Source organism: Lagopus muta, chromosome 1 (assembly GCF_023343835.1).
Source record: "Lagopus muta isolate bLagMut1 chromosome 1, bLagMut1 primary, whole genome shotgun sequence".
Taxonomy (NCBI): Eukaryota; Metazoa; Chordata; class Aves; order Galliformes; family Phasianidae; genus Lagopus; species Lagopus muta.
Window position 1 is genome coordinate 92,041,751 of NC_064433.1, and position 14,974 is coordinate 92,056,724.

Below are 14,974 nucleotides of genomic sequence, written 5' to 3' on the forward strand. Positions count from 1 at the left end.
AAGAAAGCCCCTGAAGATGTGGGCATCTAAATCTAATGGATTTATAAAGGCTGGTAGGGATCCAGCCTGTACAAAAAGTCAACAGCAATATATGTCCTCTCTGCACCCTGTTGGTAGTTTGGAAGAGCAGCGCTGCAGAAAGACAACAGGCCTTGCAACATGTTATAAATATCAGCCAGTCGAGGTCTGTCAGGTCACTGGAGAAGTGAAGGTTGAAGACAAACTGAGAGCGCTCTGTGTTCAGCACACTTAGACCAAAAGCCACCAGGTTGAGTGTATTAACTCATCATGATCACAGTGGTATCCCCCACCGGAAACAGGTTCATACGTTAGGCAGCAGGGACTTGGCTCACTCAAGAACACTCGTGAGTTCATCATCCTCATATCTCGTGTTATCTCTATTTCAATTCTGAGCAAGGTCACTTGCAAGTGAGAATAAGGAGGCAACATTACTGTGTTTCTTCCCCTCCTAACCAACCACAGCCTTTCAAAAAACTATGTGACCATTGCATTAGGCTGGGCTGATTACTCCTCTGTGCTTTATCACCAAGAAAGGAAGCACCTGGGGAAGGCAGAGACCCTTAGCAACACCTGTGCATTTCCTAATTTTCCACTCACATCCCTCTGTGACATTAGTGATGGCTATTCTCTGTTGTGCCTTGGAGCTGTGTTGATGGGAGAGCAGTAATCTGTTTGAAAATATGAATGTCATGACCAAGCAGCCTGTGCTGTTAGCTGCAGGGGTAATGAGCTTCTAATTACGGGAAAAAGACAAGTGTAATTCAAAGATCTTTCTCTAAACAAATACAGGCTTGGAAATTAAAAGGTTCCCTAGCATTAAAGGAGTAAGATTCTGGAGCATTCTCAGATATCTATTGATACCAGATTGCTCTTAAGATGTAGAAAGCATACCGGTGTGGTAGAATGGGATCACCTGCAACAGCAATGGGCTTAGCTGCATAAAAGGGAATTTCCCTTTGAGTCCAATTTTCCTAATATGCACACAGAGTGGATCTGCTGAGTCAGGCGGTGCTGCTTTGTACAGTCACTTTGCAGTCACTTTGTAAGCTGTAAGGAACCGAAGCTGGCATTTCAAACCAACTTCCCAGTTTGTATGCTTTGGTGCTGCTGTGCGTTATCACCTGCCTGGGAAGGGAAATGTCTGTCTTTCACGTGCTTCCTGCTGGCGCTGCTGCAGATCACCACTCAAGAGATACCGTGGGAGCTCAGAATACGTCTGAAAGTATTTCTGTTGCTCTCACGTAGGGAAAGCTGGACCAAGAGCTCAGTCATTTCTGAGCTCAAAAAGCCATGCTTCGAGTAGCTGAAGTGTGGGAGGGAATAGAAAAGATACAGCAAAACGGAAATAAGGGTTCTCAGATGTGTGATTGTTGTGGTGACCAAAACATGTAGGTGCTTTGTTGAGGTTCACATCTCCTAATGTGAGGAGCTCACAGCCTAACCAGCTCGTCTTCGTAGTAATTTAAGAATGAAAACTTTCTGGGCCTTTTTTTCATCCTTCCAATTAATTTAACCAAAAACGCAGTGTTTAATAGTCTGTGCAATTACAATTTACTGAAGTAGAACAGGGATCCAGCTTGAATTATAAAAACAAAAGCCAATCTTAGATGCTGAGACACAAATGTTTCTCAGAGACCTCAGAGGGCTGGTTTGTTGGTTCCTTATGCTAACACCACTGTTCTCTCACTCAGTTGGTAAGCTGCATGTAGTGACAGTAACTTTTACCATTATTTCCCTGCTGACTTTGTCTCAGCATGTGGTTGGTTGCTTGTCTTTGTGTCAGACTGGAGTTCTAACTCCCTGCTAATGAGTACAGTTTTATCCATACAACACTACACAGATAACATCTGTGTAAGATGGACCAGGTCAGATTATGGCTACGGGCTAGTCATGTTCAGACCTACTACAGGGATGAGTCCCACCAAGGAAAAATAGAACTAGATCTAAAAGACTTTTTTTCTTTACTGTCTGAGATTTTCTTCTCTCTACTCTTCTCACTCTCAGTTATGATTTACTTTATTGAAGAAGGCATTTGGATCAAGCACTTCCAGATATTCTGGAGCTCCAAGTACTAATGAGGAATCTTCTCTTTCAGCCTGTTCCCACTGTTCTAAGAATCAAGCTTCAACAGAAGATGTGAAAGAAATTATGAACTCTCCCCACAGCTGTAAAATGACATGTGAAATGTCATCCCTATGACCAGATCACTTTTGCAGGTACTTTACTGCACCACACCTCCCTTGGCACAACAGCCTCTCAGCTCAGATTCTAGTGCAATGCTAGCTCTCAAAACCATGTATGGCTTTTGATAGGAGTATGCACTGTCCCTTAGCACAGAAGCAGTAGGGCCCTATTGCTGACTAGTGGAAATGCTGAGTCACAGCCTGAAGCAGTGATGAGCTCCTGGTGGGAAGGCAGGGCCAACTCAGGGGAGCTCAGGTGCAAGCAACGCACCTGAGTGACTGGAAGGGGTGGAGCTAGGATCCATTCCTTCCTAGAACCTCATTTAAGGGTTTAAGAGGTGAGGGTATCTCATCTGGAGATCCCTGCCTGCCTGAGGCCTTCCAAGGGGAATCAGATTTTTTTTTTTTTTTTCCTTTTCTTATGTACCTACTGTTGATGCACAGAGCATATTCTCGCTACTTGCTGCAGTCTAGGATTTTGCTATTCCACTATCACTGCTGTGCTTTCCATCACATTATAGCATTACACCAACTCAGGCCTGTGATATTTCTCAGGCAAGAGATGAGGTTTGTATTGCTTGTGGGGCATTGCTTTCTTAAGGTTATTTCAAATTTCTAGAAATTAATCCAGTGAAATACGTTACAGGATCTAATTTTGCAGGCTTCTATGGCCTTTTCTCCCTTGAATGGACCCTGCGCAGATTGTACGCAAGTTTTTATGGCATTTACTTCTGTAATTAAGTCATTTCTAGTGACCAGGGGGGAGTGAAGAGGGTGAGAAGAAAGGAAATGAACATTTAACAGATCTGATTGTTAGCGTCTCCTCTGAAACTGTGTAAGGACACAGGCTAGTATGCTAATATCTGAAGAGTGGTCTGGACATCCAGCAAGGTCATCCATCTACTGGGATCTGCCGTGACATCCCCTGCCACTGGGAGAGCCTCACATTTTACAGGCCTTCCAGCTAAGAACTGGACAATCTTTTAGTTTCTGTCCTACTGGACTCATTTGCAAGTAGCTCATCACCATCTAGTCTCACATGTGGCCTCATCCCCTAAAGGCTGCTTCTGATTGATGGCCTGCAAGCCACGTGCCTCATCTGATGCATAAACATGGGAATGTCTGCAATCGGATAAATGAAGGATTGACCCAATAAGTGGTGAAGAACCAAATGGTAACAACTCTTGTTTTCCCAACAAGATTACCAATACCAGCCTGCTTCTGACCTGTCTCCATTCCCTTCAACACCTGGAGGAATGGGTAGAAGGAAAAATTTCTTAAAAGTCCTGCGCAGGAAACACCTGCATTTTAAAAGGAGTTACTTTTGATATGAGCTGTTATAAGGATGGTGTAAGAATGGCTGGGAAAGTCTGGCTTGCCAAAGGTTTATGACTTTGAAGCATCATATGCATTTTAGCTTCAAAGCTGAAATGTTTGGAGCTGTGTCCTCCAAAGGCATTTTCCAAGTCAGGAGACTTAAGGAAAGATTAACAGCTAACAGTCATTTCTTGTCTCATTATCCATCCAGGTGTCTGTATTCTCCTGGTCTTACCAGAGCATGCTGAATTGCTAGTGTGATAGCACAGAATAAGTTATATAGTCCTAAAAGTCATGAAATTTTTTCAAGCTGCGTTGCAGTAATCTGAAGGCTCAGTATTTTTGAGGCAGAAAGAAGGAGAAACCATCATTCAGGCCACTTTTCTCATTTCCAAACTTGACCACCCACTCATATTTTCCTCTGGGGAAGGCCCTATCTGGAACAGATACTAAAACCTTGGTTAGCATGAATTCTGGGGGCTTTTGTGAGTACTGTTCACTGGTGGGAGTTCACCTACTGGATAAATCCATTCTACCACATTCCTCTTTTTTTATTAAAGTTTTCCAGGCTTTTTTTTTTTTCTTTTTTTTGTAAGCAGCTGTTATTTCCAAACTGCAGTGCCTGGAACAGCTGCTGTCTGTGCATAGGACTGGAAGCTGTACATTAGGACAATGTGCTGCTTGCTTAGTGGCGGTCTGTGATCTTGTAACTTTATGATGCACTGAGCCATGTCCTATTGCTGCTTAAATAAGGCAGTACATTCATTAGTCATCCTCTCTTCACAGGAGGATGGCACCTCTGTATGGTTCAAAGGTTTTCACACTAAGCAAGTGCTGAGCCAGTGGCTCACTGCAGCGCATGCCTTGAACTGCCTCTGCACAGCCATTTTTACCATAATAGGAGCCCTCTTGTGGACTATAACAGGTGATCCGTGTTTCTCTCGGATCTGCCACATTCTGACTTAGATTTAGAATTAAGAAGGGGGAAAAAAAAATCAGTAGTCTCTTTTTCTGTCTCCCTCAGGTTTCCTATTCTGTGTATCCTGCACTGCAGTCCTCACTGTTCTCTACAGCAATGCTTATTGGCGTTGACCCTTAGGCTCTCTGAAAGGGGATGAGAGCAGTAGAAAGATCTTCTCAAGAAGACTGACAACATAATCTTGTGTGAATGAATACAAATACCCGCCTATGCCACAGAAGCTACAAGGTGGTCTTGTTACAAAGGGTTTGCTGGAATTCCAACTGGGAGGACCCTCCATGTTCCTACAGCAGGTCAGAAGAACACCTTCAACGTTGTGCTCCTCCAGCATGCCAGCTCGAGTGCTCGGGAGACTCTGATGCTGCCTCTACAGGAATCGGGGGCCCTGCAGAGACCTGGCAGGTAGCCCATGTCCACCCACCCCTCTAGCAATGCACAACTGCCCCCAGACCCCAATATTCGTGGAGGCCATGCCTCCATGGTGCAACTCAAAGCAGCCAAAACTACTTTTGCATTCAGCCTCATACCGGTATCTGCCAGTGCTGTTCAGTGTTGGCCAAGTTTGGCTTGATGGTTAGATAGGTGATGTGATATCTCTTCTCCCCTAAAGAGGCAGCAATGCACACTCTTCAGGAAAAAGTGCCTAGAGGTGGGAATAATACACACCTCCTGCTTGTTTTCACTGAGACTTTGTAGGGAACGACACATACTGACAGCGTACCCAACAGCAAATACTGCTTATGTACAGCAGTGGCAGAAGTTCTCATAACATTTTCTCTCTTGAAAGGATGGCCTTGCCAACCTAGCTCCTCCATTGCGCCGCTCAGACACGGGGCGTACCTCACCCAGACCACCCTGCTAATTGTGGTGGTGCTTGTGAACACGTGGGTATGTATGCATGCACGTGCACACATAAACTCAAGCTTTACATGCGTTTCTTTCCTACTCACACTTGTCATAAAGCCCCATTTAAATTCTGTAAGTTAACAAGCAGTTAACTTACGTGTACCAACAGTAATGAAATTTAAGTCAGGGCCTTGCTTCCTAAATCTGTTTTTGTTTGTACATTTGCCTAGGAATACTTGTTAGTGCAGGTTCTCCATTTTTGGGGAGAGTCTCTCATGGTGACACAGGGATTTATTTTGCTTTGAATGCTGCTGCCTTCTGTCAGCATTCTCTCTTCTCAGCCAGGATGCTAGCACTGGATAGGACTCATCTAACTTAGGTGATATTCTTGCCTACTGTGTAGGAAAACACGGTTTCTCGTTTTGAGGGGAAAAGAGTGGAAAAAAATCCCAAGCACCACCAAGTTTCCTAAGCAGCTATGCATACCAACTTAACCCTGCCTTGAATATAGAGGCCTTGTTCAGTTTTTCCTTTTAGTTCTGTCCTACTGCAAGCTGTACCCATTACATTATTGCTTCATCCAGTACATAGTTAGCAGGGTAGGCCAAAGTCTGAAAGTATCACACCACCATCTTTGTGGGGTATTTTGTTGCTTGAGCTGTTTATCTTGCTAGGACACAACACAGAAATGTTTTCTAGCAGGTATGTATTGGAAGAAAAAATGCTGGAGGGAACAGAAGCGCTAAAAGCAGTTTACAGAGCATTGAGCAATGAGAGTCTAAGGGATTAGAGCAAGTCACTAGTGAAAAATAAGACACTGCTCCCTTTCTACTTCTGCTGAAACCTGCTGCCCCATCAGCATTTTTACCACTATCCCTTTTTATGAGACGAAATGGGAACTTCAGAACATTCCTACTGAGGGGTCAAAAACAGAGAAAAGGAGACAAAACTTGCCACCAAGCCCTCAGTGGGTGACAAGGAGCCAAAGTTATCTGCACATGTTCATTCTGGTTGCAAGTGGGACAGAGGTGGCATAGGAAGCAGTACTACTAAAAGGCAACCTGACCTTGTCACAGGAAGGGCTGCCAGTGAAATGCAGTCTCATAGCATTCATGTTACCTTTTCCCTCAGTCTGCATGTGCTTATTCTAGAACAAGCAGCTTCTTGCAGGGTGTACACACTCTTTTTCACTGGAATCATTTCCTATGTTTTTACTTTGCCAACCACACTGTAGCTCTGGCAGCTGCACCTGAATTCAGAGGCTTCCCCATGCTCTACTTCTGCTCCCAACTGATGACTGATTGCACAGCACTCTGCAGAAGGGTTTGTCTTTTGCACAGTGCCAAACCTTTCTGTGTCACGCCAGACTCCCACAACACTTTAAGTAACTCCTTAAAAAGGAAACCAAAACCTCCACTGACAAATATGCCTAGCATCAGTTTGCTCTTATACTCAACAGGCAGGCTGCTTGGTTTATTTTCTTTCTTAAGCACTTATATTATGAATCATGTTTTCAATTGCTTTATGCTGTATTCGTTGAATTGCACACAAATGGTTTCCATGAGACCTTTTCAGCTTAATATCTGGGTCTTTCTACCAGGTGAGCTGCTGTTTATTGCAGGTATTTTGTATATTACACGTGCTGGGGTTTCTCCTTTAATTGTATTAAAAGTTATATTGTACAATCTGTTTAGTTTCCTCAGAAATAAAAGATGTCTTGTACGTACTGGGAAGTATGGGAATGAGGAACTAACTTCAGCAAGAAACAGAGTGAAAAATGGCTGCTAATCCTGAGTTGAATGTAGATGGAAGTTTGTGTTTCCCCTTGCTAAGGTGCTACATAAGGGCATCAAGGGCTCCTTCCTTCCTTACATGGAGAAGAAAAAGAATACAGGTCTGCTGTATCTTAGCTCTGCCTACTTTCCCAAGGAGCAACATCCCTGCATCAGTGGTCACAGACACAAGAAAACTGGTGTTCTTCTGACACCACATCAAATACCCCCTGAAAGAGGCAGAGAGAAGAGCTGAGCAATGTCACAGCTAAGTGTCGTGCACACAAGCACACACACAAAAATACAAAACATTCCTATATATATAACTGTAGTGGCAAAAATGTGATGTGGAAAGGCCTTCTGTCTTCTGAGGGGGCAGAGGTTAATCACACCAGTGCCACCAATGTACACTGTTTAAACATGGAAGGGAGAGTGACCTATCCATAGTTCTTCACTTCACATAGGGGGAAATCAAAGCTGAGTGATGAAAACCCTGAAATACAGGCATTCCTTCCATGGACAGATGAATTACACTGAGGTGTTTGAAAAATAAAACGTTCGTTTCAGAAGTTATAAAACACAACACCTTCTTGGAAGCAAGCTGTGCCAAAAAAATTGCTTTGGGTGGGTGGAATATGCTCTGTGCAATGAGCTGCTCATATTTCATTCAACACTAATTAGCCATAGCAGAGGAAAGCACTCGCACAGAATAGACTGCCTACTCTTTTTCCTATGGGACCTTAACCCCCTGCCTGGATACAATTCTTTTTAATAAGACAAAAACCCCAGCAAAGAAAAGGGGCCATTAGTCTGACCTTCTGCTCTGAGGGAAAATGGCAACAGGCCACCATCTGCCCTCAGGTACAGGCCATTATTAAATTATCCTCAGCCCTACCCATAGGTAGCAGCTACAACTTAACGGTTGACGTCTGCTAGAAAATAGTAATCAGAGGTTCCTGTTGCTGCCTGGGAAGAAGTCTGATACTGCCACCAGACTTCATGCTTCCTGGGGGGGATCTTGGATAGAACTCTTCTCATGGGACACTGCTCAAGTATGTATCCCTAATGCAAGCACCGTACTAGTTAAGCATAAAGAGATTATGGACACAATCACCACTGCCAGATGGCTTTATTGAATGTCATGAACTGCATTTCCCCCCCCTGAGGTAATCCTCTAATTTTCAACCTTCATGTGAAATTTGAGCATTTTTTATTGCTGTTAAATCTGTCCACTGAGCCAATGCTTCCACCATTACCATCAGAAAAGGTCATCCTTTCCGTTGACCCCCTCAGCCACACTTCTACTGAAGAACCCAAAACATGTCTTCTACAGGGTATTTCCATGCCACTCCAATCTCCTCCACCCTTCCTCAAATCTGATTGTGAAATACCCTAAGCACTGCAAGAAACAAATGTGTTTTTCTGTAAAAAACATGAATAAACCACCATCAGCAAAAACAAACCGATCCCAGGCAGGCAAAGTCAAGGTGTGGGAGAGGGTTGGCAAGAGGAGGAACACTCTCACTGGTGCAACCTATATTGTGCTTCAACAGCAGGGGCTTCAGGCACTGTCAGAAGAGCAGCTTTCACCAAAATAAATTAGCTTTCAGAATCAGGCTCCCTTCAGCAATAGCAGGCTCCTTCTGCTATTCTACATCACCAACAGCTTGGACATTTCCAGCAGCAAATGGGTTCTAGCAGAGGCTCTGTGGCTGCCTTCATCCTAGCTGACACTTGCTAGCCTGTAGAGCCTACCCATCCACCTTGTGAAGTGGAACAGGTTTGGCCCTTCCAAGCCCTTGAGAAGCGATACGCATCCACAAAAAAACATTTCCAGCAAACTGGTTTTTCAGAAGTATGAAGGATACAACTGCATTCACAGAAGACTTCCATTATGTCTTTGGACAAAGACTTAGAATAGAATCAAAGTACTTTGTAGCTGCTTACAACAGAGATCTGAGGGCGACTCAGCAGCTCCTAGATTCTCCTGCTATTTTCTGTCTGTGATTGCTCCTGGGCATCGCTGTCCATTTTGCCCAAGTCTTCAGTCACACTAAGCCTGGATTGCCTAAAGAGGGAAAGGAGAGTGCAAAGAAACTTTATGTCAGTGTATTTCTTACAAAGACATCACTGCAAGTATTTCAACCCTTAAAAAGTTTCTATTAGAACAGGCACTCCTTGTGAGTTTCAGTAAGTCACGCAGCCAGCCTCACAGCCCTCTATCCCCAGAAGATTTTATCAGCAGTTTGTAGATAGATATGTGGAATACACCAAAAACATGGTATGGCATGGCTTCTCTAAACGTTTGAGCCACAGAGACCTGGACACACTTCTAGTCAAAGACTTGCATAGGCAGCTCTGTCTCTTACCATTCTGCTAATTTCTGTTCATACTGCTCCCTGCGCTCACGATTTCGCTTCTCCTGCAATGTCTCACCAGCAAGTTTCTGTGCAACCATTATGAGGCCCCCTGCAGGGATCCTAGAAAAAGTAGAAGAGAAGTCACAAGTTACCCAGAGGACATTCAGTAGTAATAACTTACTGGCAAGAGTGAAAGAAGCGTGCGGGGGCCAGCCACCAGATCACTGAAGCACAACATTGCCCAGTACTGAAATGACACCACAGACTAAGGTGCTCTCGTGCTAATGTCAGTCATCAGCTGTGACTCACTGTAGCCCCTTGAAAATGTATTTTGAAGTTATTCATGAGCAGGAACACACAAATCAAGGGGGTGACAGGCCTTAATGTGCACCAACAACCCTTAATGTACCAGCTCAGCCTGAAGAACCTGCCTTCTCTTAACTTCTGCCCGAGTTAAGAGGTCACTGCCTAAACAGCCAGAATCCCAGAGAACTATGGGTCCCCTCCACCCTCAGGGAGATGCAAGGTATCCACAGTGATGTGACATCTTACAGCTCTGGATTGCACAGCCCTACCACACAGCCTCTTCTTCAGCATTTCTTAACAGCCGCCACTCCACATCTTGGCTTTGATGGAACCTGTTTTGCAAATGTCTCATTTTGACCCATCCAACAGCCCTTGTGCGTTCAGCTCTGGGTTCTGAGCTGCTGGAGGAGGAGCCCTTATCTCCTACACTCCTGTATTTAATCCCAAACACCACAGTTACTTGAAGAGACCTTAAACTGTTCCGTGCACAACCAATGGGCTTATTAATGGCCGTACCAACAAGACATGTCTGTGACCCTCCCTCATGGTTTCCTATTTAATAGCAGTTAGTGCCTCCTCTGCTATGCAAACAGCGGTAAGACGCTCTGTTGAGAGCACTGAGCTCTTATCACAGAGGAAAGAGCAAAACATAGATCAAGAAAAGAAAAAGAAAAAACAGTTAAAGGGCTGGAAGAAAAATAATCATCACAAGGTCCCAGGAAAAAATAAAGAAAATCCCTCAGGGCAAGAGAGAAAGGAAAACATCTGCAGTCCCACCTGTGACTCCGGGCTTGGTGTGGGGGGCCACCACCTAACACAGACCATCAAAAAGTAACTGTGACTCAGTCTCTGGTTGCCACCAGTCACAACTTACCCAAAGGCTGTTCCGAAGAGGAAGCCGCCTGCCAGCCCAGACAGGCCCAAGTGCATTCTGAAGAGAGCTCCTGTGAAGGCTGAAAAACACAAACTGGCTGAAACCACGATCAGCCCCTCACCAGCCATTGCAGGCCTGCCAAGGGAGCTGCTCTGCTCAGTTTCTCCTCTCTGTTAGCTGACTTTTGTTTTTAACACAGAAGAAACCAAACGCTGTGGCCAGCAGCTTCCACCATGCAGTCGCAGCAGCCTGACTTATTGTGACAATGCTTTCCCCTGCTTTCATCCACACGCCCTCTGCACTAAAACATAGCACAAAGCTCATTCTTCTAGAGAACAACTCCCTAAGAAATGCTAAAATGCAAAAGTAACTATGAAAGTGGAACTCAGTTCTCTCCAGACTGGAGCACGATCACAGAATCACAGAACCATAGGGGTTGGAAGGGACCTCTGGAGATCATCCAGTTCAACCTCCTGCTACAGCAGTTCCCTACAACAGGTCACACAGGAAAGTGTCCAGACAGTCCCGAATATCTCCAGAGAAGGACACTCCACAGTGTCTCTGGGCAGCACACTCCAGGCTCCATCACCCTTTCTCCCCCCTTGCCCCCCCTCTTTTTTTTCCCTTCTATTCAACTGCAGCTAATTATAGCTGCTGCCATGTAAGGCAGAAAAGAACAGTAAAGCACATACACAGCTGTATGGGCAACAAATCCTCTAAAACCCAATGACCATATTTACTAGGAGCTCTATTGCCAAAAGTGGATGTGCAAAACTTGCCACAAAAACAGTACTTTATAAACATTTATAAACATTCAACTGTTGTGATGAGCAGAAATAAGAGATGATCCTCTGCCGAGGAGGTGGTTATGAGGGCTGGTCATGCACTAAATGTTGCATTTATGCCACACAAGCAATTTTCACACAAAAACTCCAACAAGTATTTTGAGAACGGACTAATAACCACAAAATTCCCCATTGGTTTCAGATAATGCATTGATTATGTGTTACAAATAAAGGCAGACAACAACTATACCATGGGGCAAAGTTCCGAAGGCAGCCAGTGTAGCAGGCTGCAAAACCCGGGTGCAACGATGCTACGGGTCTGCTCATATTCAAGAGATATGGATTTTTGCTTATGATTTTCTATTTATGTCCTCTGCTTACTGACACTGAAAAAGTTAAAAAGTACACAGATAAAAATTACCCAGTCTTACCTCCTGCTGAAGCAAAATTACTGATGGTGGTTTTATCGCGGTACACGGACAGACCGGTGCTCACCATGCTGCAAGGGTGAGGCATAAAGACAGCAGTTACACATGAAAAAGACACTGCTTGAAAAGAAGCAGGATTTCATTAAGCCCACCCGCAGGGTGCCGCTGTATCCTGCTACCAGCCTGGCCGGAGCACACACATGCCAACCAAAAGTGCTTTATTTCTGCAACTTTACCTCATGCAGCTGGACAGCCAGAGGTCAGGGAGTGCTGCTTTTGGATAGCTTTTTTTTCCTTTCTGTAAATCAAAGACTTCATTTTTTTTTTTTTTTAATCCATCCTACATTCAAGAATAAAAGGGACTGAGCAATGCAATGGTTCTGTCAGTTGTACAGCTACCACTACAGCTGAATCATACTCAAGGCGTCATCAGGGCCACCAGCTCCATGAAGCAGAAGGTCCCCTGCTGGATTAGGAGCACCACCTCCTCCATCTCTCTCTCCAATTACTAATTACCAATGTAATGTCAACCTTTCCAAAACGTGGAACTAACAACCTGTTTTTAAACCACAAGACTTTACATGTATGCAACTGCAGGACAGAATCTTCAACTTCAAATTTAGGGCAGTGAGCATGGCAAAGGCTGCTCATGGCAGTGGGCACAGCCCCAAGTGCTGGAGTTCAGGGAGTGTTTGGACACTGCTCTCAGACACAGGGTTTGGATTTGGGATGGTCACGTGTGGAGCCAGGAGCTGGACTCAATTATTCTTGTGGAATTTCAGCATGAAACATTGTATGATTCCACACAGAAACAAGTAACACTGAGCAGCATCTCCCTTCAAAGCCTTCCACAAAGGAGCGGTGAAAAAGGATGATGCATTTGCTTGCGTGGGAGACATCTGGTGGATGGCAACGACATTGCACGACTAGTCCTGAAAAATTCTAATGCATTGAAAGTTCCGAAAGAGAAAGCAAACAGCACGCTAATTAAACTCGAGAAAAGATACTGTGGCAAAAGGAGCCAAAACATGACAGAAAACATGGATGAAATAGAGAAAGGCACAAAAACATCAGGAAGAAAGGCCGAAATATAAAAGCAGCTGACTGGGAGTTAGTGCTAGTCAATAGCACTGCTATCTAAAAAGCAGAAGGGGAACACAATGCACCCACAGGTGTAGTCAGTGCAGGTCTAGAACTACATACCACTCTTCACGTCAGGCATGGTGATGTTTCTAGCTGTAAAGGGCGTTATTTGGAATAGCATGCCTAGTCTGACACTGTACTGTGAGAAACACACGGGCACTTCTGGGGGAGAAAACTGAAGAAGTGGAACGCTGTGTGTGCACTGCTTGTGCAGGGACACGCAAAGGAGTCACCTCCAAGAACGTGAAGACAAGGACAGAGAATTGTGAGTAATGCCACTGTACACAAAGTGGGGGTGATAAGACGTAACAAAAAGGAGAAAAATCAGTATGGGACAGAAAGCTGCTCCAGAACAGCCAGTGCACTGTAATGCCATCTCAGAGAAAAATGCACAATGCATCAAAATAAGAAAAAACAGAAATAAGCTGTTAAGTGGTGGGAAGAACACAATTTAGGCCCAAAACAGAATGGACCAGCTGTTGTGAGTGGAGCTTTTCCGGTTTTCATTTTTGCGTTGGCTCAGGAGAAGATTTAGCACTGGGCTAATTTAAGAAGGTGACATCCTCTTCATGTTTCCACTTCATTGGTCAGACTGCCTGGGTCCAAGCACGACTCTCTGCTCTCCCACTGCTACCACGAAGAGCACACTTACTTGAATATGGTCACGAAGGTGGCCACCCTCCAGCTCCAGCGCCAGCCATAGCGGATGAAGCTCCTGAGCCCAGCACGGTGTGCAGATTGCTGGGGGGAGGAGGAGAAGGGTTAGAGACCGTGCAGCCGCTCCCTTCAGCACCATACCACTGTGCTGCGGGGTGCTGCCGAGTGGCACCGACCCCACTCGAGGTGCTGGGAATGGCAACCCCAAGGGTAAAGCCGATCCCTTCCTGAGGAATGAGAGCTGATGTTTACAGCAGAACAGGCACCCAAAGAATTAACTGCCATTTGTAGCGCTGTTTTGCAGAGGCAAAGCAACTGGGACCACGCCACCTGATTTGGACTTCTGCTTGCACACAGAATCATAGAATGGCCTGGGTTGAAAGGGACCACAATGATCATCTAGTTTCAACCCCCCTGCTATGTGCAGGGTCACCAACCAGCAGACCAGGCTGCCCAGAGCCACATCCAGCCTGGCCTTGAATGCCTCCAGGGATGGGGCATCCACAGCCTCCTTGGGCAACCTGTTCCAGTGCGTCACCATCCTCTGTGTGAAACCGTCCCCTTCACCACCCCCGCTCAGCACCGAGGTTCTGAAGGTAGCTCTGCCCGCGGTTCGCCCCCCGGCCCCGTACCACCGCATCGGCGCGGTTCTGGAACACCTCTCCCTGGCTGCCCTCGATGAAGGCCGTCCGCGCCTGGCGGAAGGCGGGCAGGCCGCCGTACAGCCAGCCGACCAGGCCCCCGGTGAACGCCGACTTGATGATGTTCACCGTCTCCTCCGGATACCGCTGCTGCTCGCTGCAAGGAAACACCGTGCCTCAGCGCGGAGCCGCGCGGCCCGGACAGGCCTCGGCTCCCGGCTCCGCGGGGCGGCAGCGCCGGGCTCCGCACCCGGAACGCACGCCCGCACACCCTCAGCCCGCCGCCCCGGCCCCGCCGCCCCGGCCCGGCCCTCACTCTCGCCGCCACAGCTCGCTGAGCCGCTCCCAGCCCGTCTGCGGCGGCGGCGTGGGGCGGCTGAAGGTCCGCCCTGCTCCCAGCCCCTCCGCCATGGCCCTCCCGGCGGCGGCGCTGAGCGAGCACCGCAGCGCCCCCAGCTCCACGGCGGGGCGGGCCGGCAGTGCGAGGGCTCGGGAGCTCCTAGCCGGGTGAGCGAGCTTCCCTGTGTGTGGAGGGGAGGGGAAGCGCCCCTCGGCCTTTGGTCTCTTGTTGGCTTCCGATTTCCTATCACACGGCGCAGTGCCTGGTGGCTGCCCCCATCGCTGGAGGCGATCGGGGTTGGATGGGCCCTGGGCGTCCCGAG

At 46.5% G+C, this 14,974-nt stretch overlaps 2 protein-coding genes across 4 annotated transcripts in view; one reads left to right on the forward strand and one right to left on the reverse strand.

The window, feature by feature from the left end:
* LOC125699432 (T-lymphocyte activation antigen CD80-like) overlaps nucleotides 1-7,068 on the forward strand; it is a 22,379-nt gene extending 15,311 nt beyond the window's left edge. Inside the window, exons 5-6 of one of the 2 annotated variants that reach the window (XM_048958962.1) lie at nucleotides 2,117-2,237; nucleotides 4,546-7,068. In XM_048958962.1, the coding sequence (XP_048814919.1) occupies nucleotides 2,117-2,220 (104 nt within the window). In that variant the 3' untranslated portion in view covers nucleotides 2,221-2,237; nucleotides 4,546-7,068. Of the gene's footprint in view, nucleotides 1-2,116; nucleotides 2,238-2,850; nucleotides 4,525-4,545 lie in introns of those variants that run through there. The other variant, XM_048958972.1, reaches the window with a different exon arrangement.
* TIMMDC1 (translocase of inner mitochondrial membrane domain containing 1) overlaps nucleotides 1-14,787 on the reverse strand; it is a 19,664-nt gene extending 4,877 nt beyond the window's left edge. Inside the window, exons 1-7 of one of the 2 annotated variants that reach the window (XM_048958989.1) lie at nucleotides 14,629-14,787; nucleotides 14,304-14,469; nucleotides 13,667-13,755; nucleotides 11,875-11,942; nucleotides 10,659-10,737; nucleotides 9,488-9,598; nucleotides 9,066-9,186 (exon numbers count right to left, since the gene is read on the reverse strand). In XM_048958989.1, the coding sequence (XP_048814946.1) occupies nucleotides 9,096-9,186; nucleotides 9,488-9,598; nucleotides 10,659-10,737; nucleotides 11,875-11,942; nucleotides 13,667-13,755; nucleotides 14,304-14,469; nucleotides 14,629-14,723 (699 nt within the window). In that variant the 5' untranslated portion in view covers nucleotides 14,724-14,787 and the 3' untranslated portion in view covers nucleotides 9,066-9,095. Of the gene's footprint in view, nucleotides 1-8,228; nucleotides 9,187-9,487; nucleotides 9,599-10,658; nucleotides 10,738-11,874; nucleotides 11,943-13,666; nucleotides 13,756-14,303; nucleotides 14,470-14,628 lie in introns of those variants that run through there. The other variant, XM_048958981.1, reaches the window with a different exon arrangement.
* Nucleotides 14,788-14,974: the final 187 nt, after the last annotated feature.